Source organism: Trametes versicolor, assembly GCF_000271585.1.
Source record: "Trametes versicolor FP-101664 SS1 unplaced genomic scaffold TRAVEscaffold_6, whole genome shotgun sequence".
In the NCBI taxonomy this organism is placed as follows: Eukaryota; Fungi; Basidiomycota; class Agaricomycetes; order Polyporales; family Polyporaceae; genus Trametes; species Trametes versicolor.
The window spans coordinates 1,841,603-1,867,581 of NW_007360326.1; the positions used below are offsets into that span (position 1 = coordinate 1,841,603).

Consider the following 25,979-nt stretch of genomic DNA (forward strand, 5'->3'; position numbering starts at 1 on the left):
TACCAGAAGTGCCGACTTATGTCGGCACTGACCCAATGAGCCTGATTGTACGCCTATTTTCAGCATTGCATATTTTGTGTCCTCGCTACTTACAACCTCAGAGTCACTGCGTAAACCGCCAACGTCGTCCACCACGGACGAGTGAGTGCTGGTGAGGAAGGGAATGAGAGATAATGGGTAGCCGCCTAATACTGACCTTTGAGAGACTAACTAGTTGTAAGTAGGCGCGGTAAACCCTACTTAGTGTAGTCAGAGTTGGAGCTACACCGCGCGAGACGGACCAGCGGTGTATGGTGTCCGGGGTGCCAGTTGGCCTCGCACAGGCTAGCGTTCGTATACCACGGCCTCTGCTCGTCCTACCTTCGAACTACACAACGCGTCTGGCGGCCGCTTGGCCTCGTCTCTCTTTTCTACGCCACGTAATATCCTATACGTGTGGGTAGCAGCCTCGTTAAATAACCCTCGAACCCTCATCAACAGCCCTATACGACTACGATCATGCCACCCCAATCGACTGCACTCGTCCTTCACCCCTCCCGGAGGTCTGCAGGTCAACTTCCACGCTCTCACGAACAGTCCCCTAGACCTCAGACTTCTCCAAAGCACGAGAACATCGAGCGTCCAGCTGACCTCGTTCTTCCTGCTTTGTTCCGCTGGTACATGCAGCGCGATCTGGCACGGAAGGCGTGGAGACAGACATCAGGCTATATGTATCTATGGTGCGTCCGTCCTCTATCTGTACAGCAGCTAACAATGCGACATGTCCCCATGGTGGCGGATCCTCAGCTTCGTCGGGGAGTTTAAGGTAAGGTGATACGGCCTGTGCCGGAAGAACTTTACTCGCCCCACACTGAACGTTGATAATTGCCTTTCAGGCCGAGGTGCGTATCCAGCCCTTCTGGGCTCGTCTTCGGTGCCGGCGCCGAACTGTGTTTCATGACTGATTGCACATGTCAGGCTAATACATCGTGGCCGGGGATCTGGATAACCTCACGGCGGCGCCGCATCTAGCGGCCTCAGTATGGTACGCATTCTCTAAGTCGCACCGGTAAGCTTAATTCCATCCTCGCATCCTTAACTGACGTTCACGTCCAGTACCAGTTCTGTGTTCACAAGCTCTCAACACAAGGCGGCAGCCAAGAGCCTTGCCGGTCAAGCGAAGGGCAGTGACTCCGGGTCGTTGGAGGGCGGTGAATGCGCTGTGCCGCGTCGCGCACTGGCAGGGTGGGTCATTGGCCTAGAATAGCCAAGTTTCAGGGCAGTACCGATATGTACGCGTAGTAGTGAAAATAAACTATTTGTGTCTATAAGTATCTGGTCCAGAAACGTCGACTTCTAGCTAGGAGCAGGCCTAGAGTGATCAGGGCTCTTTCCTAATGTGTCCGCCCGCGGAGGGCTCTAGCGGTCTCTCGTTCGCAGCGCGACTAGGCTACCTAGTGCAGAGTCGCAGCGCGTGCGCGGCGCTGCCTCGCGCGATGTTGCTGCAGCTCTACTATATGATATCGTCCTCACTAGGTGTGTTCTGAGCTACCTGGTCTCTTCGTAGATCGTGCAACTGCATTGCTAGGCGGTCCAGCTACGTCCTGAAACTACCTGATACCCGGTAACGTCGCGCACCCTCAGGTAAATTCGCACTACCATACCTAGCTCACTAATCACTAGTATTGACCGGCCTTTGCAGCGCGATCACGCCCCAACTGTACTAGAAGGGGGTTTTACGCAGTGAGTGCTATCCGAGCTTGCAGTTCCCTCTACCGCTTTTTTGCGTATACTTATTTGTGAACTCTGAGCTGCGCGGGCGCTTGTACCCGAACAGCTGCGCTACACAATTTCTAGAATATCCCGAGCAACAAATTGACCGTCCATTGCCCACTTATATAGGGCGCAAGTTTATTTGGATCTAGTTACGCGCTACTCACAATCGGGTGCGTGACCGTTGAGACTCGGAGAACGCGAATATTCTCGATATTTCAGCAGTTTCGGCATTTGCCGGCAGGTTTGGCGCCCGCGAATTTCAGGCCGCAGAATTAACCTTCGCAGGCTCAGGTAATGTTTAAGCAAAGTGGTACGCCATGTACTGTAAGACGACGTGCACCATTGCTAGTAATACGCATTGTGAGTAGGGGAGACGACTAAGTGCTGGCGCAACCATAAATGAGTCCCAACACAAGATTGCCACCGCTATGAAACTCCCAGGACTGGGGATCCATGCAGGTCTACACCCTGGCATGTCAGCGAGAGTCAGCCTGCAAGCCTACACAGACTGGTATTTTCCCGGAGGCCGTAAAGAAGAAAACTGTACGCCAGCCTAGTAGAGAGTCCAACCTAGTATCGAATTGTGTGAGTACAGGATCGCCCTTGTGCATCACTTATACTATGTTGCCACCGTTTCAACTTCTTCCACCGTTCTAGTCATCCTGCAAAGCCGCCCACCTATGATCCATCATGATGCAAGAGAGAAAAGACCTGTCTTGTACATAGGGCGAGCCGTTGCGTTGCCGACGCGGGTGGGGACCGTGACGCTCTTCAAGGTTCGCGACCCAGTGAACGAAGCCACAGAAACACCGCCGATTGGAGCCAAAGCCACAGCGCTGGTGAATCCAATCTTTGATTGTGAGCGTGGAATTATTACGTATATAATATGTCCAGCGTACTGGCAGGGCAGCAGGTTCCCCGAGAGAGAAGCGCAGTGAGTGCGGTGGTTCACTCTCGCTGGTCCTCTTCGGCATCATCAGGGTTTAGCTCCATGGCTACCGTCATGAACCTACGACGTATGTGAGCCTACATAAAGCCCCTAGAGCGGCGCGAACACTCACTGAGCAGCATGGGAGGCAGAGAGAACGCGCATCGCGTCAAGATTGACTTTCATCAGCTCGCACAGGTCTGCAGTCTGCGCGATCGCGCGCGACATCCTGGCAAGGCTGTGGCCGAGCTGCATATAATTCCTGTCCTTCGCCTGGGTCGCGTTTGTGGGTTGCGACTGCATCGTGAGTGTCGTGGGGTGTTCGTAGTGGTTTGAGCAAGAGATGCGCGGCGTGCCGGCACGTCCCTGTATGTCCCGGTGGCGGCGCGCGCGGAACATGTCAGCGCCCATTTGAGCAGTTGAGATGCGGATCTGGTAGCACGTGCAAACTCGGAGCGTCGAAAAGTTGGTCCGCTCTGCTGAGACTGCTCCAGTTCGCTCCATCCGAGTCGCTGACTGTCGGGCGAGGCCGACCACGGTCTGAGCTTCCTTCCCTCCTCCATCTCGGGTCCTACTTAACGACCTCCACGATCCTCTCGCGCGAAGCGTTGCCCACCATGAACGCTACAGCCGGCTCCGCCTTCCTCGACGCCACACAACGGCACTACCTTGCTACCAATGCTCCGCTCTACTATACCCCTAGCACCCGTCTAGTGTCGTCGCTGCCGGACCATCTCTTTGCTCTCGCCCTCCCGGTCATCGCGTACTGGGGCCTGAGCGGTGTCTTCCAGCTTCTTGATGTCTCTGGGTGGAAGTGGTTGGACAGGTACCGTTTGCACGAGAGCGCGGAGGTCCGGACACGCAACCTCGTTACCCCTGGACAAGTTCTATGGGCCGTCATTCTCCAGCATGCGGTGCAGACGGTGCTTGGGTACTGGTGGATCGAAGTGAAGCCAGTAGGTGCCGAGATGGACCATGTCGCAAACATGCTCTGGTTGGCTCGGCCGATATCGCAGGTGGCGGAGTGGGTGCTAGGGAAGGACGCTGCTGCACAGTTCCTGGCGACCAAGGGCGCGGAAGCTCTGTACGCTGTGTACTGGTGGGCGATCCCGACGTTCAAATTTGTGCTCGGAATGTATGTTCCCCGTCTTCTCCGTGTAGACATACCGCTCACAGTCATTGCAGGTTCATCATCGACACATGGCAATACTTCCTGCACCGAGCCATGCACATGAACACCTTCCTTTACAAGAGCTTCCACTCCTACCACCACCGGCTCTACGTCCCCTATGCGTATGGCGCGCTCTACAACCACCCGCTCGAGGGGCTGCTCCTCGACACCGCCGGCGCCGGACTCGCGGAGTGGATCGCGCAGCTCAGCACGCGCGAGGCCATATTCCTCTTCACGATCTCTACGCTCAAGACCGTGGACGACCACTGTGGCTACAAGCTCCCGTGGGACCCGCTGCAGCTCATCAGCTCGAACAACGCCGACTACCATGACATCCACCATCAGGTATGTGTCGCCGCCCGGGAGCACTTTTGCAAATCCTGCACAGCTAGGGGCGAGGTGCTGACGGCGTTACGTCTTTGCAGGTGATTGGCATCAAGTCGAACTTCTCACAGCCCTTCTTCATCCACTGGGACGCGATCCTGGGCACGCGGATGACGCGCAAGGACATCGAAGTGCGCAGGCAGAAGCAGCAGCAAAAGTTGCACAAGACCCAGTAGAGCTTATTGTACACCCGCACTCCGCATATGTATCGCTGGTTAGTAGGATTTTTTTGGTTAGCTTCTTAGCGTAAATGTTCGTAATTTATTCCTGCCGCCCGTTTGTGCTCATCTCGAGGTCGTCGTTGTGATTGTGCCTCGTATTCCGCATGTAGAGTCTGGTGTTCCACGTATAATATAGGAAGTAATGACAACACCGAGGGCGCGCAAATGAAGCAGCATGCAAAACGGAAAGGGACAAGCTACCAATTTGCGAGAGCCTCCTTCGTGAGTGGTACGCTCTCCATCTCGTGCTCGTACTCCACCTCCACTCTGGGGCCACCTAGAGTTACCGTTGGTCAAAAACTTATTCGAGGAGGGCAAAAGCACAGAGTACGCACGTCTCGCCTTTTTCTCTGGCCCCTTCTTTGGTGGTTTGCCTGTCCGTGATGGCGCTTTCCGCTTGCCGAGGGTAGACTTCTTCGCGGAGGGATCGTCCTCGCCGCTCTCCTCATCCTCGTCCTCATCATCGTCTTCGCCGTCCTCTCCAGATGACTAAACCCGCCATTTAGCACTCCCCGAAAGCACCGGCAAAGGTCCACACTCACCAAGGCATCCTCCAGGTCGCTCAGCCCGTCCTCGTCCCCGCTCACGTCGCTCACGAACTCGCGCTCGCCCCAGCCCTCCTCCTCTTCCTCCTCCTCCATGTCCTCCTCGTCCTCCTCATCCGTCTCGTCGTCCTCCAGCTCGAGCTCCTTGCCCTTGCCCTTCTCGCCCTTCTCGCGGTCGAGCACCGCCTGCCACACGGCCTCGTTCACGTTCAGCGGCGCGTCGCCGTACGCCTTCGACTTGAGGCGCTCGATGAGCTCCGCCTCGATCGACCGCTCGAGCTTCGCCGCGGAGAGCGCCTTGCGCTCGCGCACGGCCTCGCGCCGGTCGAGCTTTTTCTTGATTCCGACGAGTTTTGGTCTGTGCGGAAGGGGCTATGGTCAGGTCCCGAACGAGGGAACGCATAGAACGTAACGCACTGTTGACGGAGAGCAAGGCGCCGCATCTTAATGAGGTACTGCGTGATTTTCGTCACCCGCTGCTTGCATTTGTGGATCGTGAAGTTCGGCCAGTGGATGAGCTCCTTGTCAATCTGTCGGCGCGACCGTTAGATGCCGCTCGGACAAGGGAACGGAAGGGCGGGGAGGGGTACCTGTTCGAGTGCCTTGGTGTAGTTATTCGAGAGCTTGATGCGCTCCCACATGTGCGCGGGAGAGTGCGCACGCTCAATGGTCTTCACGTAGAGGTAGAGGATACCTGATGCGATGTGCTGCCCATTAGCCCGGCAGTATTTCAAGGGTGGCGGGGGAATTGGACGTACCCTCCTTCTCCCTCACCGTCGCATACCGCGAGTTTGCGAGGGGGCAACTTTGTCTGTTGCACAGACCGGTGACATTGTACTCATTGCGGCAGAAGTTCTGTGTCGTCGTTCTGTAGGGGGAAGGTCATGCGAAGGAGAACAGTTAGCTTCAGCCGACCGCACTCTGTCTGGTGTATGCACGCACTTGACTTTATACGAACAGAACTGGGTATTGATCACTGACCAGATAACATCGTCGCTCTGCATGATTTGCGATGCAGAGATGAAAAGGAGGGACGGAGAGGGTGGAGCGAGACGGGAAGGGAGGAGGTGAGTACCTGCTGAACTCGAGCTCACCTTCAAGAAAATCTAGGATGCGCGCTCTGATTGGCTGGAAGGACCTTCGCACGATCGAAGAGCGCCTATGGGCGCCTGATGAGCGCTAAATGTGCCGGCAAACCCCGAAGATGCACAAGTCTCGAGGTCCCTCAGCATTTACGCACACCATAGTACATACTGAGCAACGCGCAGCTACATGGTGTGTATCGCGCGCATAACTTCCATGACCCATACAAATTTGGGGCCGTTCCCGACAGGTGTGGGCTAGGAGGGTGTCCACTGTATATCAGGTTAAACACATTTTCATTCCGAGTGGGCACCGGGTACATTGTGCGTGCTACTTGGACGGGCTCGTTATTTGACAGAAGTGATGGAGAGAAACGGAACGAGATCATAAAGGGAAGGGAATTCGACAGAGGAGCGAGATCTTGCACGGATAGATTCACATTCAAAGGGGGATGGGGATGGATGGGGATAGGAGACCAGAGGAGCCCTGAAGACCGATGAAAATGCACAGGATGGAGGGGAAGAGATATGCGACTGGGCTGCGAACGAAAGTGTGGATGGGGATCAGGGTGGGAATGGGAGACGGGAGATGGGGAGATGGACGACTATGAGCACAAGATGGTGGTGGAATAAACAGCAAGAGGGGAGACGAGCGGTGGATGCGGCCTGCTACAGGGTAAATATTATATGACACAACGGCCTCCTACTCATAAAAACGAACCAGCCTTTCAGGCCGCACGCGCGCGCGCCCGGGCTTTTGCCTCGGAGACGAGGACTTAGATAGTGAGCGAGGGGATGGACGACCCCGAGCCCAGGAAGTTCGACCGCTGCACCGAGCTCGACGCCCGGCTTTTGTGGTTCGGCAGGTGGGAATGGTGGTGCCCGCGGTGCGGCTGCTGATAGCGATACTGCGACGACTTCGCGACGAGCTTGCGCTTCATCATCGCCTTCTCCTTCTTCAGCTCCTTCTTCGTCTTGTTGGAGTGCGGCGGCTGGTCAGCGCTCGGCGCAGGCGCGAACGGCGACCCGAGCATGCCGTCGCGCGCGGAGAGCGTAGGAGAGGCCCCGTGCGAGTGTCCTGGACGGTTCTTGCGCTTCCGCGCGGACGCACGCGACATCTTGTCCAGCGGAGGGGTGAAGAGCGGCAGCCCGCCGCCGAAACCGCGGTACTGAAGAGCGCTGTACCCGGTGTCCGACGCGCCACCGTCCACGCCGGACGCGGTTGCGGTCTCGCGCGTCCGCCGGAAGGTAGCCATTGGGATGCGATCCCACCGGGAGAGGCTGTGGATATGCGAGCCCTTCATCGGGCTGGACTGGGAGTCCGCGTCGGGCACGTCCGTCTCGCAGTCTGGTGCGGAGGGCTCTGAGTCCAGTAATGAGGAGTCGAGGACGTCGTCGAGCTCGATAGCCTCGTTCTCAGAGGGCTCCGACACATACGACTGCTGGGAGAGTGCTTGCGCTGCCTCGTCGGACGACTCGGTCGGCAGGGGTGGGCGGAGGGCAGACATGAACACATCCTGGAGAGGACGCGCACATGTCTCAGAAGAATGAAGGTAGCAGCGAGATAGAAAGCAACACACCTCCACAGAGTTCTCCTGCACCGGCTCGACGAACCTGGCGATGCGTATCGGTCGAGGGTAGAAGCTTGGCACTTCACGACCCTCGCCCACGATTGCCGCTTGCTTAGGCGCGCCCGTGTTCTCCACAGCGAACTCGCCCATAACAGGAACGCCTCGCCGCCGACTGATAGGCGAGTACCTCTCCTTGTCCATCTCGATGTCCTCGAGGTCCTCCATCGAGATCTTGCCCGCAAGAATGTCAGCGGGCGTTGGAGGTGGCGACCTGCGCTGAGTTGATATCGACGCGAGCGCAATACGCGTGCTGGGTGAGGCATTAGGCGGTGGCGTCGTGAGCGGGTTGACGGTTGACAGCGGGTTGATAGCGGACACGCTGCTCGGCCAGCGGAAGAGCATCATGGCACGCGAGTTGGGGAGCCCATCCGAGTCGACGAGCTCATCCTCAGTGGTGTCCCCCTCGCTATCTTGCAGCATGACAGTGCCCGTGCCAGAACCATCGTCTGAGCCAGAGCAGTCCGAGCCAGACGCGGAGAACATGTCGGTGTCCTCGTCCGGGCCGGACATACCGAAAAGCCCAAGGCCGTCAGGCATGCGGCTGTTCGTGAACAGCAGTTGCCCGTCCCAGCCAAAGGAGAAGTTGTCAAGCTCTACGCCGATCTCGAACTCGCCGTCCCCGCGCCTGAGCTGCACGGAGGGGTCGAGGTCCATCAAGAGCAGAGCGTCCTCTTCGTCTGTTGAGAACGAACCTGAGAGGTCAATGTCGGACGCGAAGCTGCGCAAGTCCGCATAGTGCTCTTCTGGAGAGGACGCGCCAGAGTCGGAAGAGCCGTCGAGGTTGGCGAAGAAGAGGTCTGCGTCGAATGACTCTTCCTCCTCTTCGTCGTCGCTCCAGCCGTTCCCGGGGAAGGTGAGTCCGATGGAGCTGCGTGTCTTCTCTTCCTCGTCGTCCAGCTCCACATCAGGCTCACCGACCCCGGTCAACTCGACATCGCCCTCCGCCTCCACATCCGCATCCGCATCCTCTTCCTCCTCTTCGTCGTTCTCGTCGTCTCCATCTTCAGACGACTCTGCGGAGTCGTCGCTGTCGGCGGAGGACTCCTCATCCTCTTCACCGGCACCCACCGACTTTTTCCGAGGACGGATCTCCCACTTGTTGTTGGACCCGCGATCGCGTCTCCGCTGCCCGAGGTGACTGGGTAACAGTTTTGTCGACTGACGGCCGTCGTCATTTGGGATCTGGTACATACTCTCATCGTCCGAGGAGGACGTGATCTCTGAGTCGGACGACTCGGACGAGCTCGAATGGGTATCCTCGCTTGCGGCAGGAACGAAGGTGGGGTAGTCGGAAAGCGTGCTGTCGCTGAGGTCCGCCGTGGAAGTGCTTGCAACAGGAGCCGAAGGCTGGAAGGCTCTGCGTCCCGTCCCTGTCGTGCCTCTGGCCTTGTACTCCATGTCGTCCGCGGCCACTTTCTTCTTGGTAGCATTCTTGGCGACGGCGGCGAGGGCCTTTGGAGGCCTGCCGCGCCGTTTGGGCGCGGATGCGCCGGCCCCGGCGGCCTTGTTGGTTGGACGGGATGAGGATGGGGCGGCATCCGTCGCGGAGCCGAAGCGCGCGCTTGCATGAGTCGCGGGCGGCTTGCGTGCTTTTGACAGGGAAAGTTTGATCTTGAGAGGGTGCTTGCCGGCGTGGGCGGGGGCCCGGTAGCTGCTGGAAGGTGCTGAAGAAGGAGTAGAGGACGCGGAAGGCTCTGTCGCGGTGGAGGCGAGAGTGGGAGCCGACTTTTTGGGGCACGTGCACTCGCTCTCGCAAACTGGGCAGATGTCGTCGAGGTCGTCCTCGTCCTCGTCGAGCATCTGAGGTTGGTGGGGGAAGGAGGGGCCGCCGCTTATAATATGGGCATAAGGAAGCGGCATTGGAGAAACTTGCTTCTTCTGGGGATCTGCAGCGCGTAGGGAGGGTCAGGAAGACGAACGCACGAACGAAGCAGCAGCAAAGGCAGGGATGTGGAATGAGTGGGTCGTGTGCGGGCGAGAGGCCCGACGGCGGAGGAGAGGGCGAGAGAGAGAGAGCGGTGGAGACCCGACTGGGCAGGAGAAAAGGGCCGGGGGCGGGGGAAGAACAGTTTCGGGAGTCGGATGATCGTGCGCGGCGGGGCGGGGACAGCATCATCGCGACCCGGCCCAATTTGGACGGAAAAATGAGCGGAAAAAAGGCGCACTCACGTTGCGAATGTGATTTTTTTGCCATGTCGTGCTTTGGGGCATCTGGGGGTTGGATAGCAATCCAGGGCTGCAGCGAGCGGGGGAGGGGGTCGAGGGAGGGGGCGAAGCGTATAAAGCTCCGGGAAAGATGTGTAGACACAGGCTCGGGCTCGCCTGCTCTTGAACGTGCCTTGCCGCCCGACAACCACCATCACCCGTTCCCTCGCTCCCCTCTTTCCTCTTTCCACCATCAATATCGCTTCGCATCATCCGAGCCTCAGCCTGCTTTTCCGAACCTCCTCGTCTTTGCTTTTTTACTGAGCGCGCATGGCTGCCCGTATGTTTTTGCATCCCTCTCGCGGCACTTCCACAAATAACACCTGTCTCAGGCCGCTCTCTCAAGGACCAGCTCGCAGAGCTCTCCCAAACTGCCCCCGTCGGTGCGTGCCTTCCTGTCCTCATGTGAGTCGCGCTAAACTTCACCGATCACCAGACCTCGACCCTGAGGATGCACTCGCAGGCATCGACCACCCCGAAGGAAATCGATTGTCCATCGATGATTCTGCTGCCAGAGAACACTACATTGATGTCGCGTGAGTCCCTTCGCTTCCCTCCTGCTCCCCCCTGCCATCTGCTCCCATTCAACGCCCCGAACGTGCTGACCGCCCCCCAGGCCTTCTGCAATACGTAAACTGCACGATTCTGTGAATGACTCCAAGTATGACGGCGTTCGCACTAGTCGCAAACAGCTCGACGACTTCTCAGACCACAGCAGCATTTCCGAGGGTCAGGATGAGGAGGTAGACGAAGAAGAGGACGAACTGGAACATTCGCATAGCGAAGGCGCGACCGAGGACGACGCAGAACTCGAGAGCCCGTCAGAAGGAGAGGAGGACGCCTCAGGCTCCGAAAGCGAAGACGGGGTATCGCAATTACGGGCAATCGCGCTGTCTTCACCGGACGCCCCACCGGCAAATATATCCGACCCCCCGCAGGAAAACGATATCGCGTCCAATCTCCGGAAGACGCACGAGATCGACAAGAAAAAGGGCAGGGCCGTATCACGTCAGATCGTGAGTCCACGCCATATTTTGCTATCACGGCGTGCAAGGGTGCAGGTCTATGGCCAAGGGGTGCCAAAGACACGTATGCTTTCCTGGGCACCTGTTTTCCGACGGGTTGGCCTGCTCTCTTACCTGCCGGGTGTGCCGTGTCAGGGATTGCAAATGGCGACGAGCAACGCATATATGCTGCCCCCCACGTCCTCCGCCTCGCTTCGTTTCACTTGGAACGTGTATAGAGGTACAGCGAATCGCGAGTGACGATTGAAGGTCGCGGTCTCAAAGGGCAGACTACACATGTAGCATAAGTCCAGCCTTTGCATGTCTTGTCGCGTAATCATACACGAGGCATTATGCTGACCATCGCCGTGATTCCGGTCTAGGCTCTATGGGATACGTTGCTCGATGCCCGTATTCAGCTGCACAAGGCCGTCACTGCCGCGAACCGGCTTCCATCGGTATGTCAACCCCTGCCGTACATCACCGGACAGGTGTGCTCACCGCTATCGCAGCCTGCTGAGATCGAGCAATACGTCGCGCATCCCGCTGCGCGCGAGGCGTTGGACAGCTTCTTCGACACAGCCGACGGTCTCACCGAAGAGCTATTCTCTCTCCAGGAGGTACGGTTCTATCGCCTCGAGCCCCTGCTCGTGCTCACGCTTTCACGTGCACAGGATCTCCTGCGCGTAAATGAATCGATAGAACCACCCGCTAGAAAGCGACGCAGGCTCGAAGCAGTGACGGAGCCGGCGCGTGAGTATGGCGAGGCACTGACCGCACTATCGGCGTCGGCATCTGCGCTCGAGGCGAGCTGTCACCCCTGGCTTGTCGATACGCTGTCCAAGTGGTCCGCGAAGGTGCAAGCGGTCGCCCCCAACGTCCTGTTGCCTGACAACAAGGGCTCCTTCATGCGGAACGGCAAGGCCCCTGCCCATGCCGGCGTTGCCAGCCTCATCGACGACGTCCTCCGCTCAGACAACGCGAAGCTACTCGATCGGACGCGGAAGCGCAAAGACAAGCACACGCGCATCGGGCACGTGTCGGTAGCCGACGGCGATGACGAACGTGCAGACGCGGACGTGTTCGACGACACGGACTACTACCAGCAGCTCCTGCGAGACGTCATCGCCGCGCGGGGTGGGGGCGACGCGCAGGGGGAGCAACAGTGGCAGGCGGCGCAGCGCGAGCGCAAGGCGAAGCGGAGAAAGACGGTGGACACGAAGGCGAGCAAAGGCCGGAAACTCCGGTACGATGCGCACCCGAAGCTGCAGAACTTCATGGTGCCCGTGCCGGTCGTCGTGGGCGAGTGGCACGAGGAGCAGATCGACGGCTTGTTCTCGTCGCTGCTGCAGACGTAGCCCCTTTGTGTATCGTCTGGGCGGGACTCCTCACTGCTAGGCGGGGCAGTTTGTTTGTGTTGTAGCGTGCTTGGCACTATGGGAGCCAGCTTTGTGCAAGCATCATTATTGATCGACTTGCGAGTGACAGTTCATGAATGTTCAAACTTCATAGTCAGTCCGCGACTTAAATCGCACTCCACGACTCCGAGATGCGCAGACGCGGAGTTTGAGCGGGGTTGCGCCGGCTGCTAGGCGTGGCTCGGAAGGGTGCTAAATCTGAATTGGACTCCACGGGAGTTTTTGCTTCCTGCTGCTAGCCCAGGTCGGGGCAAAGTGTCAGGCATGGGACAGCACCGGTGCCAATCTAACGGAAACAGTACAAGTCGAAGAGGTCGAGATAAGACCATCCAGCATGTACTTATTCTGCGCGAGGACAAGCTCCTAGCAGAAGCTTACAGAGTCGGGCAACACTGCCAGCAGGCGAGACACATTCTCATCCTCACAGACGTGAGTCACATACGAATACTATAGCTAGCGGCATACAAACACACACTATCCCTACACAGAGTTACACTAGAAACAGCACAGGGTGTACATAGGATAAAGGACAGGAGCACGAGCGGACGAGAATCAACAGCAGAACGACCGACCCAAGACATGTACAAGAAACGCGACCAACAACTCCTTCCACCCGCTCCCGTTCCCTCCCGGCAACTTCTCTCTTGATGCATCAAACCTGATTAAACTGCGCAAACAGGTAGTTCCACGACGTGTGCGGGTCCGCCGCGGGGATATGGTGCCCATGGACCGGCGAGTGCGGCCCCTGCGCCATGTACTGAGCATGCTGATGCTGGTGCTGTTGCTGTTGGTGCGCAGCCGCCATAGATGCGTGCGCATGCCCGACCTGCTCGTACCCGTTATACTGCACCTGGATAGGGTGCATGCCCATAGTCATGCCCTGCATGTGCATATCGTGCCCGTTGCCGTTGCCGTTCATGTGCCCGTTCGGAACGTGCTGCCCGTGCGGCGACCACTGCGCCGCCAGGTCCGGGTACGCGTAGTCGTACGTCTCCGCCGCCGCGGGCATGTACCCGCCGCCCCACTGCGCAGGGTCTACGCTGAGCGAGGGCATGGATGCCGGGGACTCTGGGCCAGGGGGCGGTGGGCTCGCGTCGGCGGGCATGTAGGGCATGCTCTGCTCGATGGGGCTCTCGGAGTGCTGGGACGACTCTTGGGGCGAGGAGGGGTTGGAGAGCGTCGGGGACTTGCGGGACACGAGTCGCGTCTTCCCGCCAAGCGCTGCGAGCTCCTCGTCCTCCTCTTTCACGAAGAGGCTCTCGGTCGGGCTTTGCGGGCCGTTGAGGTTGGGTGAGCCGCTGCTCGCGGCCACCTTGGCGGCCAGCGCACGGGCTTTGAGTTTGCGGAGGACAGGCTACGGAAGGGTTGTACACATTAGGCAGAGTTGGCGCGAGGGAGGCTGGCTACTTACGAGAACTTTCGCAGCACGAGCGTTACTGGACACCTCATTGAAGAGACTCAGTGCAGAGTCGAGGTTGGACAGAGCCGATGGTGCCAGAGCCATGCCTGGACACTTCGTAGCGATAGATCCCAGAACGATCTTTACACATCAAGGACCGAATCAGTCATCGCAGGCAGCAGGACACAGCGCAGCGAGAACATACCGAGCACGAAAACACATGCGTGAACAAGAACCACATCCGCTCAGTGAGCCCAGGGTGCTGCGAGTAGAGGCTCCGGATCAGGCCGACAAAGGAGCAGGCACAGTTGTACGCTGCCAGCACGGATGGCGCGTATTTGCTGCCGAGGGGGTCGGTAGGGCTTTCCTCGAGCGCCCGAGCGAAAAAGCCGCGGTGGAGATAGAACAGCGCTAGAGCGAGGGGAGACGATGTAGCCGCCGATGACGAGAGAGTGGAAAGTACTCACTCATCTCCTTGATCGCAAATGCGATGTACCGCTGCATCGTTAACTCGATCTGTGGCTGGACGTGCGGGCCCTCCATGGACGCCCCGCCGAATCCTGGAACCCGGAGGGAAGGCGGGATGTACCAGTCACGGATCTTCTTGTCGAGCTCGTTGATGATCGTGTAGCGGGGCACCGTAGCTCCGAACGCGCGTTCATGCACGACGGCGAGGCACTTGAAGGAGAACCGGTGCTTCCAGGCAGCGACTGACCGACGTTATGAGACAACAGGAAAGGCGAGGAAGAGGGCGATACGCACAGCTCATCTCCAACTCGCCGTGAGCGTTCTTCACCGGCTCCTCCGGCATCTTGCAATCGATGAATGCGGTGGCGAAGGAGGGTGGACGGCCATACGTCAGACTCTGTTTCGATGGAGCTTATAGTCAGGGTCCGGGCTCACACAGGGCACCCCATCTCTGGGTCGTCTTACCTGCCAGGAGTCATATGTATAGAGTTCGTAAAACAGCGATCGTCGCCTAAAGGTCTCTTTGCTGTCCAAATTCCAACGGCCGCTATCGCGATCTAGCGGTCCAAAGAGCGTCAAGAGGGGTGGTAGTAGGAGGTAAGGACTTAGAGAGCTCACGGAGACCAAGCTGGGGGGCAAGGCTAATCAGAACGCGCGTGTGGGTATATTAGCGGGTAAAACACTCACGCTCTGGGCTAATTTCACCGCGAGGCCCATGAGAGCCCAGCGAGGGCTCTCGACGAAGGACAGGAACATGTAGTGGCACATGAGGATCTGCTCACGTGCGGTTAGCAACGATCCGTGGACCTCGGGCGAAGCCCCACCGGGCACAGGCAGGCGACGCAAGCGCGAGGCAACTCACCACTGCTTGGATAGCCGGGATCGACTGCGACTCGAGCACCGAGTCCACGCTTAGGGCCGCCCTGCCGAGTTGGTAGTAGTGCATCGCCTCGGCCGACAGCGACGGTTTTTCCAGGTCCAGCAACGTCCCCAGGGCGAACACGAAGCAGAGCACGGCGAGCTGGTGTGCGTCCATCGGCGCGCGCTCTGTCTCTGTCTCCATACCGTCGTAAACGCGGGCAAAGATGGCTTCCTCAAATTCGGCTTCGGGGATCGGCGTATACCTGTGAACCCAAATGAGCGGGTCAGGGTGGACAAAGATTAGCGTTCAGCGTTCGTGCGCCGCTAGAAGGGGAGGTAGAGTCGCTGACGTACATCCATGCCGCGTGCTTAAAGTAGATGGTCACTAGCCGGCGGGCTTTATCATGGTCGGGCAGGGCGTTGAGGACTAGGTTGCGGATCCCATCCGCGGTCTCATGCACCGCAGTATAGAACGGGAAAGTGTGGCTTAGCCAAGGTATGTCCGTGGGTAATTTCATCTGTGGGCTATCTGCTTCATCGTCGCTTCCAGCCTCGTTCTACGCTCCAATTAAAACACGCGACCATATATCTACTGAGCTCGGACCGCGCACCTGCAAGAGGTACTGCACACGCGGCTTCTTGTCAGCATCCTGCCGCATTGATCCCGAGGAGAACACGTACCCAGGCATTGGCCATTCCCCCGTAGAACTTCGTGTGGCCGGACTCCGTAATCGATCTAGAAGACAATATAAGGTTAGACCGCACGAAGGTGAGATCCCCCGAATCTGATTTACAGGGAGCCGACGTTAATTGATTCCACGCTCTCTTGTTCCTGCTCTTGGGCTTGTTCTTCGGGGGCTTCTCTCTCGAGCGGCTTCTTCAGAGCCCGGAGCTCGTCTGTGAGGAGGGGATGTGGTTGACTGGATACATCTTGGAGAGCATCCTCGAGGGCGCGGACGCGGTTGGCGAGAATGGTGATCTTGTCATGGAGGACCTCGGTATTCGCCAGCACGAACCTACACCACTCAGTAAGATGACCTCATCCGGCGACTCTCTACCGCTGAGTACGACCAGTCCGGCACTCTCAGGGGTCAAACAAACAGCCTCTCCCGATGATCATCGTTCCTGGGTTTTGGCTAGCTTGAAATTCGGGGGGCGAACAACGAGTGGTGTCCGACAATTGACACCCCCGGGCCAGGTTGGTCGCACAGGTGCGTCATGGAGAGGGGGCTTACCGGTTTCCTTTGCCCGTTGTGAGCGACCCTGGCGTGGATTATGAGCGCGAATCCCGGAATAAAGAGCTGCATGATCTTTGACGAACTCACCATCAGGGCAGATGGCAGCACAGCCTTTCTTCACGCAACTTGCGCAGGGGAACACGCGTGAACACCTCGACGCCCACCATCAGCCCCTTTCCAACCCTCCTAGGCCGCGAAACATATACGGGGATAGTACTGACCTAAGTTTAAGGCTGCAGGGGCCAAGGGGCGCCAGTTCAGGCAAGACCAATATGGTGGCGGCAATGCTGGTGCTCACCGGCGGCATTCTGCACATGATAAGGTGGCGTTGCGCCTCTTGGCTTTCTGAGCAAGCTGGCTCGCCGAAGACATCGCGCAAGGCGTGCAAGAGCGTACGGGCTGCGAACGGGCAGAGATTCGATCAGACGGGGGGATCTGGGGGGAGGGTATACGGAGGAAGGTCGCAGAGTTCAGGCGGTCGAGGCTGAGCGGCCCCGCGCCAACTGAGCCATCTACTCACGCCTGTCCACTTCAAAAAGGCACAGCATCCTCCTTCGCAGCTCGCTTATTCCAGGCATCCGTTCTCGCCCCCACCATGCATGATCAATGAGCAAATGGTCCCGAGCCGCATCTGTGCGGTCCACGGCTTTTTCTGGCTCGCTCGCAGACCACGTCTCAGGGCGCGCGCGGCTGTAATCACCGGCACGATCGACGATTGGTCCCTCTGCGCATCAGGGACAGAAGGATGCGACAGACAGGTACGAATGACGGAGCGCTGTGGGAGCGTCTGCCGACATGCTCACGACTCCGAATCTCCGAGAAGGACCAGAGCACTGATATATGACCGTCGTGAGGAGACAGAGGTGTACATTCGACTACTTGCGCCGTCCTGGGTAGCACCGTGATCATGGAGCTACAGCGACAACGGAAGCACCCCCCGGCTACGTGCCATCAACATACTCCGAGGGCACAATGGAACCGGCAGCATCCACGAGGTCGCAGGCGCAGCGGTCCCGGATGTACTCCGCGATTGCTACATGTGGACAGCGCGTGGTGGACAAGCACTCTTGATCGGTAGCGAGGCGTCTCCTGTGCGGCATGCCGTGTGGTGCCTGAGCCCTGTACGGAATGCAGAGCGTCCTGTACGTGCGGGGAAGGGTTTTGACGGAGTGACGGGCGCGCCGACGGCGTTGTTCCTACAATAAATGGCAGCGGAGTTGCATGTGTAAGTGCGACGCCTAGAAGACTCGTATGGCCTCTCACCTAGTTTCAACGCTGATGTCATTCAAATGCCAATGTGCCATCAAGCCGTAGCACTGATGAGACGTTTGATTAGGGGTACGTACATGGGGTTTACTGCATGAGGGCATGGCTCGGTGACCTGAAGGCACAAGGCGGATGTAATATATGAAGAGGTATGCATACTGTATGGATGGTTACACGGTTCCGAGGGTATCGACGGTCTGAACATTATAGGGTCGTACATGCGCACCTGAGATACTGATACAAGCTGTATACCGCAGCCAGCTGCTCCTTAATCCATGTTACACACTATAAGAGTCGTACGCAGCAATACAGTCGGCGGGGTATCATCGTGCATCGGGCGTGGCGTTCATCGCGTGGAAAGCTTGCTGCTCAAAAGCGCGAGCAGGTTTTCCTATGTCACGGACTGTCAGCGTGGGACTGCGGTGACAGATGCCTTTGTTTTCTCTTACCTTGTCCTCGGCGTTGTCTGTGTACATGCAGCGCGCGTCGTGCTCGCCTTTGATCTCCAGCGCGAACGAATTTGTGACCGGCTCGAGCTCCTCGAAGCCCTCCTGCCACTCGCGAATGCGCTGGATACGCGCGAGCGGGATTGTCTCCAGGCTCTGAGAGTTATCCTGTACGTATCAGCTTCAATGGATGATATTCGCTATTTTCCAAGGGACCTACCTCAGCCTCCTTGAAGAGCGCCAGCCCATCCTCACGCAGCTGGAAGTACCGCCGCTTCCATGACAAACAGTCTTCGGATTGCACCGTGACCCAACCGGTCAAAAGCACTGTGAGGCCGCGCTCCGTCTTGAACTTCCTCCCTCCAAGCCGCACCGCAAGCTGCTTCCTCTCTCGATTTACGCGCTCGCGCCACTCGGTGAGCTCCATGCCATGAGCTTGATTGCGCTGCTCGAGCTCCTTGCGGAACCGCTGCAGCTTCTCCGTTTCCTCGCGCCGTCGTTCGCGCTCCTGCCGCTTCCGCTCTGCGGCAAGCATCTTCTGCAACGCTTCTGCCTCCTTCTCGATAGCCTCGCGCCGCCGCCGCTCCTCCGCAGCCTTCCGCAGTTCTTCTTCGAGCGATGCTTTGCGAGCAGCTTCCTCCTCGGCGTACTGTTTGAGCAATTGCTCCTTCTCGCGCTTGAGACGCGCCTGCCGCTGCGCCTCTTCACGTATCGCCTCCTGCTCTTCGCGTTCCTTCCGCCGCTGCGCCTCCCTACGCTTCAGGTCCGCTTCTTCTGGGCTCGAGATAGTCGCGACGCGCCTGTCTACCGGAGGAGACCGCCCGGCAGCGACAGGGATGCGCGACGAGGCGGTGCGCGCCCGCGCGGGCTTGGGGGGAACCGTCGGCGAGGGCGGCGTGGGCGGCAACATGCCCATCTCGTCGGGGGTCAAGGGAAGCTTGGAGTAGCTCGTACGCTTCATGGGCCGCGCGAGGAAGATAACGTGCGGGGTGGGGGACTCGGTGCGTATGAGGGGGGAGCGCTCGCCTGGCGCGGAGACCGCGTCGAGTGCGTGCCGCACGTCGTCCCACTCGCCGTAATCTTTGGGCGGCGGGGGCGGAGGTGGGGTGTGAGTGGCATTAGGGTCTAAAGGCTGGAGTGCCTTCTCGTTGTGACCAGCACCGGTGGGGGAGCGCATGCGCTTGATAGGTAGGAAGTTCCGTACTTGGTCGAACTTGGTCCGTAGCTTCTTTGCAGACATGGTACGTCGTAAAGCTATGTAGTGCAAGGGATGAGGGGGTGACGCAGATAGAGAGACAGGGATGGGGTATACGAGGGGAGATGGTGGTGAGGGAGAGAGATATCGAATCTTTGTTTGGGTGCGGTGCTGCTAAGCGATGCGCGGTGCCACTGCGTACAATGGCCACAACTGAGTAACAATAACCACGACGCCGCCGCTAGCTTTAGTCTCGAACCTTCCTATAGTACCCGTGTACGTATACTCTCTGAAGATAAGCAGACGACGGGGGCCTTGGTAACCCAGTTGCTAAGAGCGAGACCGTAACGGTGGTCGCGCTGCTAGAAAGAGTGCTGCAGTTCTGTGGCATATATGATTACACATGTAAAGTCTACTTCTCGCAATCACTCGTCCCATTGCACCAGCACGAGCTCCTCCCGCCATGTGCTGCCCTCCTCCTTCTCGGCCGAGCAATCCTTTTTGCAAGAGAACACCATGCAGGTCCCCCAGTCCATGCCCTTGCCGCCCGAGGCGCCCGACCCTTTGAGCGCGCGTAGTACCTCAGCGCGGCGCTCCTCGTCCGTGAGCTTCTTCTGGTCCCCGGAAGGCGTCCGCAGCACGTTGATTAGGTTCGGCATAAGCTGGCACTCGAACACGCGGGGCGCCTGGCAGTGTGGGCAGCGGGGGAGCGCGTCTGGCGAGTACGTGCGCTTGCGGGGAGGGGTGACCATGAAGGCGGGCTTCGTAACGGGCAGCGGCGGCGCGGGCGGGAGGGGGAAGAGCTGGTCGAATACCTTGTCGCTCGCGAAAGGAAGCGGTGTCCCCCCGAGTTCGTATCTGCAGCGAACCATTCTGTGTCACTCTAGAATATGTTTATGACATAGGCTTACCTCAGGCACTGTTCGCCTTCGTACGAGACCCGCTTGGTGAATCGCTCGAAGACGTGGTCGATGTCCAGCGAGTTCTCATAACCTTCCATATCCCACCCGCCGTCCTTCCCCTTCGACGCCTTGTCGTCATCCGGATCAACCGTCGCTCCCGCAGGGACCTTCACCTTCGGGGGCGGCGGGAGGTATTCGGACGCGGTCGAGAGATAGAGGGGTGAATACGCAGGGAGGGCTTTCCAGGGAGAATCCTCGAGCGAAGCAGACTGCATCTCAGCAGCGAGCGCGTCGTCCGCGTCGTCCGCCTCATCTTCGCTGTCGCTGTCGCTCTCACTCTCCTCTCCCTCGGGCGATCCGTCGCGGTCGGCAGATTGTGTCTCGGGTCCGGGCTCAGTCGGCGCCGCACCGCCAAAGACTTGGGACCCCAGGCCGAACGGGTTTGGCGCAGACGTAGCCCCGAGCTAGAAGGGCGATCAGGTCTCAAGGGATGTCATGACGCAGATGCAGGCTGGGGCGACGTACGGCAAACGGGTTGCTCTTGGGTTGCGCTTTTTTGGCGGCTTCGGTGGCGGCGGCCTTCGCTTCCTCGAGCTCCTTGGCCTTGCGGCGCGCCAGCTTTCGCTCGAGCTTTTCGGCATACTTTTTGTTGAAGCGCAGCTCCCGCCATGCTCGGACGCTGCGGTGGCGATCAGCCTCGGGGAAGCGCGTCGACTGTGCGGATCGCGACGTACCTGCCTTCCTTCCGCTGACATGATCCGTTGGCGCAAGCCCACACGTAGAGTGCACGATCGTTTGGGCTCTCTTCAAGCGGGCACCAGATCTCGATGAGCAACTCCATCGGTTGCGAGCAGTTGTTGCATGTTGCATGCGAAGTAGGCGGATGGGGGGTGGATAGGAAGGTCTACGACGGGCGGATGGAGGGGCATAACGAGGAGCGATGGAATTGGTAATCAATATACGGAAGGTACATGGAGAGGCGAAGGTGCATCGTACAGGATGACCACCTATTCGCGATACAGCGGCATCTAGGAGCACCGCAGCGTCCTCTACGGGGCCGTCTGGAACGCCCAGGTCGACGGAAGTCTCATGGTCCGCCTCTAACTCATCGTCCGAATCTGACCAAGTGTCTTCGACGTCAGCGGGCGGCATCTTGAAGTGCAATGGCTTGAATGTTCCTCTTGGACGTTCCTGCGAGAAGATCGTGGCGTAAGTAAGCACGATCGAGCAAGGAGGCGAAGGAAGAAAAGGGTTCAGAAAAGCATGAATGGTATAGTTTTATGGTATCGTCAAGGACTGCTGCCTCGGAGAAACTCCTTGGCAGCATTTCAGACTCGTCATCTAAAAAAACTCATCTCGACAAGAAGTTATAAGAGGACGCTACTCACTTCAACGAACGTGGGTAGTGCACAAGGGTTGGAAGACGGGAAGAGGGAGATGGAGGTCGAGTGAAGAGCAGCGCGCCGAAAAAATACTCATATCGAGCCCACGGCAGTTGCCGAGAGACGCTACACAAACAAAGGACAAACACTCGGCCCGGGGCCCCGGCTTCCTATGATGCGTCCTAGTATCTCAGTGTCTGGCAAATACATCGGACGCGCTTAGACAGCGTTTCACACGAGGCGAGCAAGTGGCAGCTCTCTATCAGACTGAAGTACCTTCACAGGTCGTTGCAAAAGAGGATATGTCGCCATCAAATATGTTGCGGAGGGTTGTGTGAGGAATCTACGATCCCCGCGATCGCACATCCCATCTCGATTGCAGTACTCGTGGGACAGTACCGCTTACATCGACTTGGGCATGAAGCTTGTATGTCGCGCATCGCAATACGCATAGCTGCCCCAAGGTACGCACCAGGAGGCGATAGCTTGCCAAAAATGATCCGGAGAAAAGAAAGTGGAAAGGGCGGAGGGGACGAGGCCGGGAGTAGATGAGGGGATCTTGCCGAGAAAAGAAAGCCGGGGCCTGTCAACTCACGCTACTTACTTAAGATATACTACTTAAGTCTATACTTATTAGCTCGTTACCTCCTTCTCCTCGTCCCCCATCTCCGCCATGGCCTCCTCCTCCCTCGACCCGCCCCTCCTCTCCAATCCAGACCTTTCTCCCCGCGATCCCCTCACCGGCGAGAAGAAACGCAAGCGCGGCGCCACCCGCCTCTCGTGCGCCGAATGTCGCAGGTCCGTCCCGATCCCGGCGCTCCCATCCCGACCGCACCGGACTAATCCACGCCCCTGGGGCCCTCCCGCCCTCTCCCGCCAGACTCAAACTACGTTGCGACCGTGCAATTCCTTGTGGCTCTTGCGTCAAGCGAGGTTGTGCTGCTATATGTCCTGATGGTGCGTCTCCGACCTCGACCTCTCTTTACCCCGCATTCCACCCAACATATCCGCCCCCATCAGGCTCCCTCACCACCGGCAAGGGAAATCGGTGAGCAACACCTTGCTCTTCATCCGAGCTCGCTTAAGCTCACCCCCTCCACGACACAGCTTTGTCCTTGCTTCAACGCAGGATTTGCACGAGAAGATTAACCAACTCGCCAATCGCGTCCGCGACCTCGAAGATGCACTTCGCGCGTCACACACGTTGCACTCCTTGGACCCCCATCCACTCCTGTCCGAGGATCTCCTTCGTATAAAGGCCCCCATCCAGAGAGAAAACTTGATAAACACCGGCGCCACCAATGGGAATCCTGACGAGCAGGGAGCCGATGTTGTGGACTCCTTCGGCTCCCTATCTATCAGCGAAAGTGGCCGTACCAACTACTTTGGTCAGGCGACTAGCTCATGGGTGAGTTTCCCTAGAGATAGATCTTGCCACGCAGTCCTGACCACCCGTTCTTCGCTGCAGTACTACCTGACGGTTCGTGGGAATCACTTCGCCTCTCTACCTTGCATTCTGACAGCCCCCTTCTGCAGAACGAAGATAATCAGGATGATTTGCGGGACCATCGTCTCAGTCAATTGGCCAAGCTTCTATCGCCTGAAGTTCTCTCACTCAGCGGCCTCTTCCCAATCGCCCCCAGCCTGCCTCTAACGCCAGACGCTCAGACGATGAAGTTAGAGCGATTGCGTAGTCTTTTCTGGTACCTACCAGGTGTGGACGAAGCGTGCGAATTGCGCCGCATCTACTTCCAGAACGCCGCTTGGATGTACGTCAATTCACCTGAAACCGTTGTGAGGCTTCTGACAGAGAATGATCTAGGTACAATCCAGTCACGATGGCGCAGCTTAACGAAAGTGCCTACAACATCTTCTACAACACGAGCAAGGCACCAGACATGGACGACCCGCTTTTGTCGCATCAGCTCGCTCTCCTTTACATGATCCTCGCCATTGGTAGCCTAATGGATACCACACGTCCCGCGTACAACGTCGAGGCCGAAAAGTATCATCAGCTCGCGCGAGCTGCCTTGTTCCAAAGTCCTATATTTGAGGAGCCGACCTTGACTGCCGTCCAGAGCCTCGTGAGTATCATCCCCGATGCCACGACGGATCACTGTGACGCTGACGCCACCCTGCAGTACTTGATGGCATTCTATCTGTTCCTCAGCGAGCGGCACGGCAGTGGCGTCGGGTCGCGGTGGGCTTTCATGGGATTGGCCGTGAAGCTAGGCGTTAGCGTGAGCATCTCTCTTCTCATGCTCCGTGATGGAAGCTGAGCGGTGCCATTCCTGCAGATGGGTCTTCGTAAGTTCGCGGAGTGTTCTTGTTGTACCCGCTTCTCATCTGTGATCAGATCGGGACGCGGGCAAATGGCACATTAGCAACGACGAGGTGCAAAGACGCCGGGAGAGTTTCTGGGAACTCTACTCATACGATCTGCTACAAGTGCGTGCAGTCGAGCTTGCTTCTAACAGTACAGTTGCTCAGCAAACTTAAGTCGTTTACACTGGGGCGTCCGCCATCATTCACACTGGCCCACGTCGATTGCAAGAAGCCGTATACGGAAGACCCATGTAATGAGGAGACATGTAAGTCCAAACTACTATTCTTAAAGCCAATAACTAAACTTGTTTCAAGTCCATTGGTGGAAGCACAGGTTCACGTCAGAATGCATGAACCTCGTTTACGACCAAGCGTTCGGTGCCAAGACACCGACGTACAGCACCGTCCTTCAGCTCGATCGCAAGTTGCGCGGCTTCGCAGTTCCGGCGTCGTTGCAGATAGCCGGCTTCGGCAACTCAGAGTCACGAGCAGGCCAATACTACGAGAGCGTGCCGCTCATTCTCCAACGACACCTGGTGCTTGCTATTCGAGAGTCGAGTAAGTGTTTGATTGTAACTGGGCATCGTTCCGAGTCTTATCTCGCCCTCAGACTTGCTGTACATGCATCGCGGATTCTTCGCTCGGGCTATCAGCGACCACCCCAAGGACCCCCTCGGCAGTCCTTACGGCGGTTCTTTCATCGCTGCGTACCGCAGTGCAGGGTCACTCGTGGCACTCGTGCGCAACATCCACTCCCAGCTCAAGGAATTAACGGAACGGATGTGGTTCCTCTGGACACATTTGTTCTCCTGTTCGGTAAGCGAGTGACATCGGGATTGATTTCGGGTGTGCGATTTTGACGTTTTCTCCGATGTCAGATTATTCTCGGATCGATCGTCACGCGGTGTCCGTCCATGAGCCTGGCACCTTCGGCGCTGGTCCAGCTCGACTCCGCGTGCGAGCTTTTCAGGAAAACAGCCACTGGTTTCCATGCCGAGAAGGTGTTGGTGCGTACCAGATCGGAGCTTTTGGTGCTTCTTTTGCTCACGCCTCATTCATAGGGCATCATGATGCGACTGCGCGAGAAGGCTCACGCCAGCTTGTCTGCCTACCGCAACACCCCACCATCTCGCCCAGGCACTCTATCAGAGCCGACTACGCCGGCGGATGACAACGATGAGCTAAGCACCCTGGGAGGGAGAACACGCCTCGTCGAGCAGAAGGAGAAGTCGCTCTCGCCACAGATTACGGACCGCTCGCCAACATCGCTGAACCCGATCGTACCGCTCCCGCTGAAACAGGACGAGGACCAGCAAGTGCATCCATATGTGCTCCAGTACCTGCGCACTTTCGTCTCCTCGTCACCACAGAACGGCGTCTCTACGTCGATGCAGGCCGGCCCCTCACAACCTCAAATGCAGAATGGCGCCCAGATTTCCCCGACACACTTCCAACAGCCGCAGGCCATGCACAACCTTCATCCGATCTCGACCTCGTTTGGTGCACCCGACGTGTACCAGCAGCAACAACAGCAGGCGCAACAACCCACTGGGCTGCAGATGGAAGGCATCGGGTTCCCCCAGTACTTCCCTGTGTTCGACTACGGACACGCGAGCGGGAGCGGGTCGTCAGCGGACGCGTTCATGAACTCACCAATACCGATGGACGGCGAGTTCTCTGCCGTCGGCGGGCGGTCGTACTCCCCCGAGCAGATGAGCGCACAGTCAGCGTGGCAGGACTTCGTGGCGCAGATGGGTATGTGAGCGATACAACAGATGTTTGTGCACGAGACGCCGCTATGATACCACGTGTATATGTCCTGTAATTGTATGCCAGCTCTCGTTCGCTTTCTTGGGATCGCACTGTAGACAGGGTCATTCAGGTCATCGCGGACGCTCTACGTACGATAGGCCGTGGGCTGTGATCTAGTTCTTCCGCACCACGTAAGCGGCTATGTATTCTCTTCGAAATTCGTGTATATGTTTGGCCTGCTGAAATGTATTTTATCGCGTGGTTCAACCAAGCTTAGAGTCACTTGCAAGCTGCGGACGATCCGCCGCTGCGGTACTGGCGATTACATGCACTCCCGCATTTGGTAAGCGCACGCATCCCGTTCCTAGCTGTCGCCGCTCTGAGCAAGTACAGCCGCGTCC

General features: G+C 58.0%; 8 protein-coding genes across 8 annotated transcripts; 2 read left to right on the top strand and 6 right to left on the bottom strand.

Annotated features, from left to right (window-relative positions):
• Positions 1 to 2,703: 2,703 nt before the first annotated feature.
• On the bottom strand, positions 2,704 to 2,986 carry TRAVEDRAFT_37564 (uncharacterized protein; the record flags this gene model as incomplete). Its single annotated transcript, XM_008040076.1, has 2 exons — positions 2,704 to 2,764; positions 2,817 to 2,986. The coding sequence occupies 2 exons, from the start codon at positions 2,984 to 2,986 to the stop codon at positions 2,704 to 2,706; spliced, it is 231 nt and encodes a 76-aa protein (XP_008038267.1).
• A 207-nt stretch (positions 2,987 to 3,193) lies between these two features.
• Positions 3,194 to 6,058, bottom strand: TRAVEDRAFT_168440 (Mak16 protein). Its single transcript, XM_008040685.1, has 9 exons — positions 5,947 to 6,058; positions 5,763 to 5,872; positions 5,595 to 5,698; positions 5,422 to 5,534; positions 5,002 to 5,362; positions 4,795 to 4,948; positions 4,280 to 4,736; positions 3,869 to 4,199; positions 3,194 to 3,818 (listed from the first exon to the last, which is right to left on the bottom strand). The coding sequence occupies exons 1-7, from the start codon at positions 6,006 to 6,008 to the stop codon at positions 4,657 to 4,659; spliced, it is 984 nt and encodes a 327-aa protein (XP_008038876.1). The 5' UTR covers positions 6,009 to 6,058; the 3' UTR covers positions 3,194 to 3,818; positions 3,869 to 4,199; positions 4,280 to 4,656.
• A 491-nt stretch (positions 6,059 to 6,549) lies between these two features.
• TRAVEDRAFT_58854 (uncharacterized protein) lies at positions 6,550 to 9,898 on the bottom strand. Its single transcript, XM_008040686.1, has 3 exons — positions 9,887 to 9,898; positions 7,667 to 9,603; positions 6,550 to 7,603 (listed from the first exon to the last, which is right to left on the bottom strand). The coding sequence occupies exons 2-3, from the start codon at positions 9,575 to 9,577 to the stop codon at positions 6,863 to 6,865; spliced, it is 2,652 nt and encodes an 883-aa protein (XP_008038877.1). The 5' UTR covers positions 9,578 to 9,603; positions 9,887 to 9,898; the 3' UTR covers positions 6,550 to 6,862.
• A 294-nt stretch (positions 9,899 to 10,192) lies between these two features.
• On the top strand, positions 10,193 to 12,390 carry TRAVEDRAFT_72206 (TRAUB-domain-containing protein; the record flags this gene model as incomplete). Its single annotated transcript, XM_008040687.1, has 7 exons — positions 10,193 to 10,202; positions 10,255 to 10,305; positions 10,359 to 10,458; positions 10,539 to 10,938; positions 11,310 to 11,384; positions 11,439 to 11,546; positions 11,601 to 12,390. The coding sequence occupies 7 exons, from the start codon at positions 10,193 to 10,195 to the stop codon at positions 12,282 to 12,284; spliced, it is 1,428 nt and encodes a 475-aa protein (XP_008038878.1). The 3' UTR covers positions 12,285 to 12,390.
• A 384-nt stretch (positions 12,391 to 12,774) lies between these two features.
• Positions 12,775 to 16,737, bottom strand: TRAVEDRAFT_149071 (uncharacterized protein). Its single transcript, XM_008040688.1, has 17 exons — positions 16,609 to 16,737; positions 16,532 to 16,543; positions 16,398 to 16,462; positions 16,308 to 16,335; positions 15,867 to 16,088; positions 15,754 to 15,808; positions 15,684 to 15,695; positions 15,427 to 15,629; positions 15,074 to 15,335; positions 14,899 to 14,985; positions 14,830 to 14,839; positions 14,677 to 14,768; positions 14,506 to 14,608; positions 14,211 to 14,453; positions 13,949 to 14,154; positions 13,756 to 13,884; positions 12,775 to 13,698 (listed from the first exon to the last, which is right to left on the bottom strand). Exons 1-17 carry the CDS (start codon positions 16,680 to 16,682, stop codon positions 12,997 to 12,999), a joined length of 2,505 nt encoding a protein of 834 aa, XP_008038879.1. The 5' UTR covers positions 16,683 to 16,737; the 3' UTR covers positions 12,775 to 12,996.
• Positions 16,738 to 17,703: 966 nt separating this feature from the next.
• Positions 17,704 to 19,006, bottom strand: TRAVEDRAFT_29208 (uncharacterized protein). The gene is made up of 3 exons (XM_008040016.1): positions 18,243 to 19,006; positions 18,026 to 18,190; positions 17,704 to 17,967 (listed from the first exon to the last, which is right to left on the bottom strand). The coding sequence occupies exons 1-3, from the start codon at positions 18,981 to 18,983 to the stop codon at positions 17,923 to 17,925; spliced, it is 951 nt and encodes a 316-aa protein (XP_008038207.1). The 5' UTR covers positions 18,984 to 19,006; the 3' UTR covers positions 17,704 to 17,922.
• Positions 19,007 to 19,642: 636 nt separating this feature from the next.
• On the bottom strand, positions 19,643 to 21,271 carry TRAVEDRAFT_72209 (uncharacterized protein; the record flags this gene model as incomplete). Its single annotated transcript, XM_008040689.1, has 5 exons — positions 19,643 to 20,075; positions 20,129 to 20,583; positions 20,645 to 20,798; positions 20,854 to 21,023; positions 21,116 to 21,271. 5 exons carry the CDS (start codon positions 21,269 to 21,271, stop codon positions 19,643 to 19,645), a joined length of 1,368 nt encoding a protein of 455 aa, XP_008038880.1.
• Positions 21,272 to 22,174: 903 nt separating this feature from the next.
• Positions 22,175 to 25,589, top strand: TRAVEDRAFT_123989 (uncharacterized protein; the record flags this gene model as incomplete). Its single annotated transcript, XM_008040690.1, has 13 exons — positions 22,175 to 22,299; positions 22,382 to 22,458; positions 22,522 to 22,549; positions 22,609 to 22,913; positions 23,045 to 23,270; positions 23,324 to 23,585; positions 23,643 to 23,766; positions 23,858 to 23,949; positions 24,002 to 24,092; positions 24,142 to 24,384; positions 24,437 to 24,642; positions 24,705 to 24,833; positions 24,888 to 25,589. The coding sequence occupies 13 exons, from the start codon at positions 22,175 to 22,177 to the stop codon at positions 25,587 to 25,589; spliced, it is 2,610 nt and encodes an 869-aa protein (XP_008038881.1).
• Positions 25,590 to 25,979: the final 390 nt, after the last annotated feature.

Excerpts from the sequence above, each read along its gene's own strand:
- TRAVEDRAFT_149071 (XM_008040688.1), bottom strand. The coding sequence starts at position 16,682 with ATGTCTTCGGCGAGCCAGCTTGCTCAGAAAGCCAAGAGGCGCAACGCC. Across the intron at positions 16,336-16,397 it reads TGCTGCCATCTGCCCTGATG|GGTCGCTCACAACGGGCAAA; the intron begins GTGAGTTCGTCA and ends AATCCACGCCAG. Across the intron at positions 15,336-15,426 it reads TTTAAGCACGCGGCATGGAT|GTATACGCCGATCCCCGAAG; the intron begins GTACGTCAGCGA and ends TTGGGTTCACAG.
- TRAVEDRAFT_29208 (XM_008040016.1), bottom strand. The coding sequence starts at position 18,983 with ATGAAGCGTACGAGCTACTCCAAGCTTCCCTTGACCCCCGACGAGATG. Across the intron at positions 18,191-18,242 it reads CGCTCTTCAAGGAGGCTGAG|GATAACTCTCAGAGCCTGGA; the intron begins GTAGGTCCCTTG and ends TGATACGTACAG. Across the intron at positions 17,968-18,025 it reads CAGACAACGCCGAGGACAAG|GAAAACCTGCTCGCGCTTTT; the intron begins GTAAGAGAAAAC and ends TCCGTGACATAG.
- TRAVEDRAFT_58854 (XM_008040686.1), bottom strand. The coding sequence starts at position 9,577 with ATGCCGCTTCCTTATGCCCATATTATAAGCGGCGGCCCCTCCTTCCCC. Across the intron at positions 7,604-7,666 it reads TGCAGGAGAACTCTGTGGAG|GATGTGTTCATGTCTGCCCT; the intron begins GTGTGTTGCTTT and ends CGTCCTCTCCAG.
- TRAVEDRAFT_168440 (XM_008040685.1), bottom strand. The coding sequence starts at position 6,008 with ATGCAGAGCGACGATGTTATCTGGTCAGTGATCAATACCCAGTTCTGT. Across the intron at positions 5,873-5,946 it reads TTCTGTTCGTATAAAGTCAA|AACGACGACACAGAACTTCT; the intron begins GTGCGTGCATAC and ends TTCCCCCTACAG. Across the intron at positions 5,535-5,594 it reads ACACCAAGGCACTCGAACAG|ATTGACAAGGAGCTCATCCA; the intron begins GTACCCCTCCCC and ends TCGCGCCGACAG.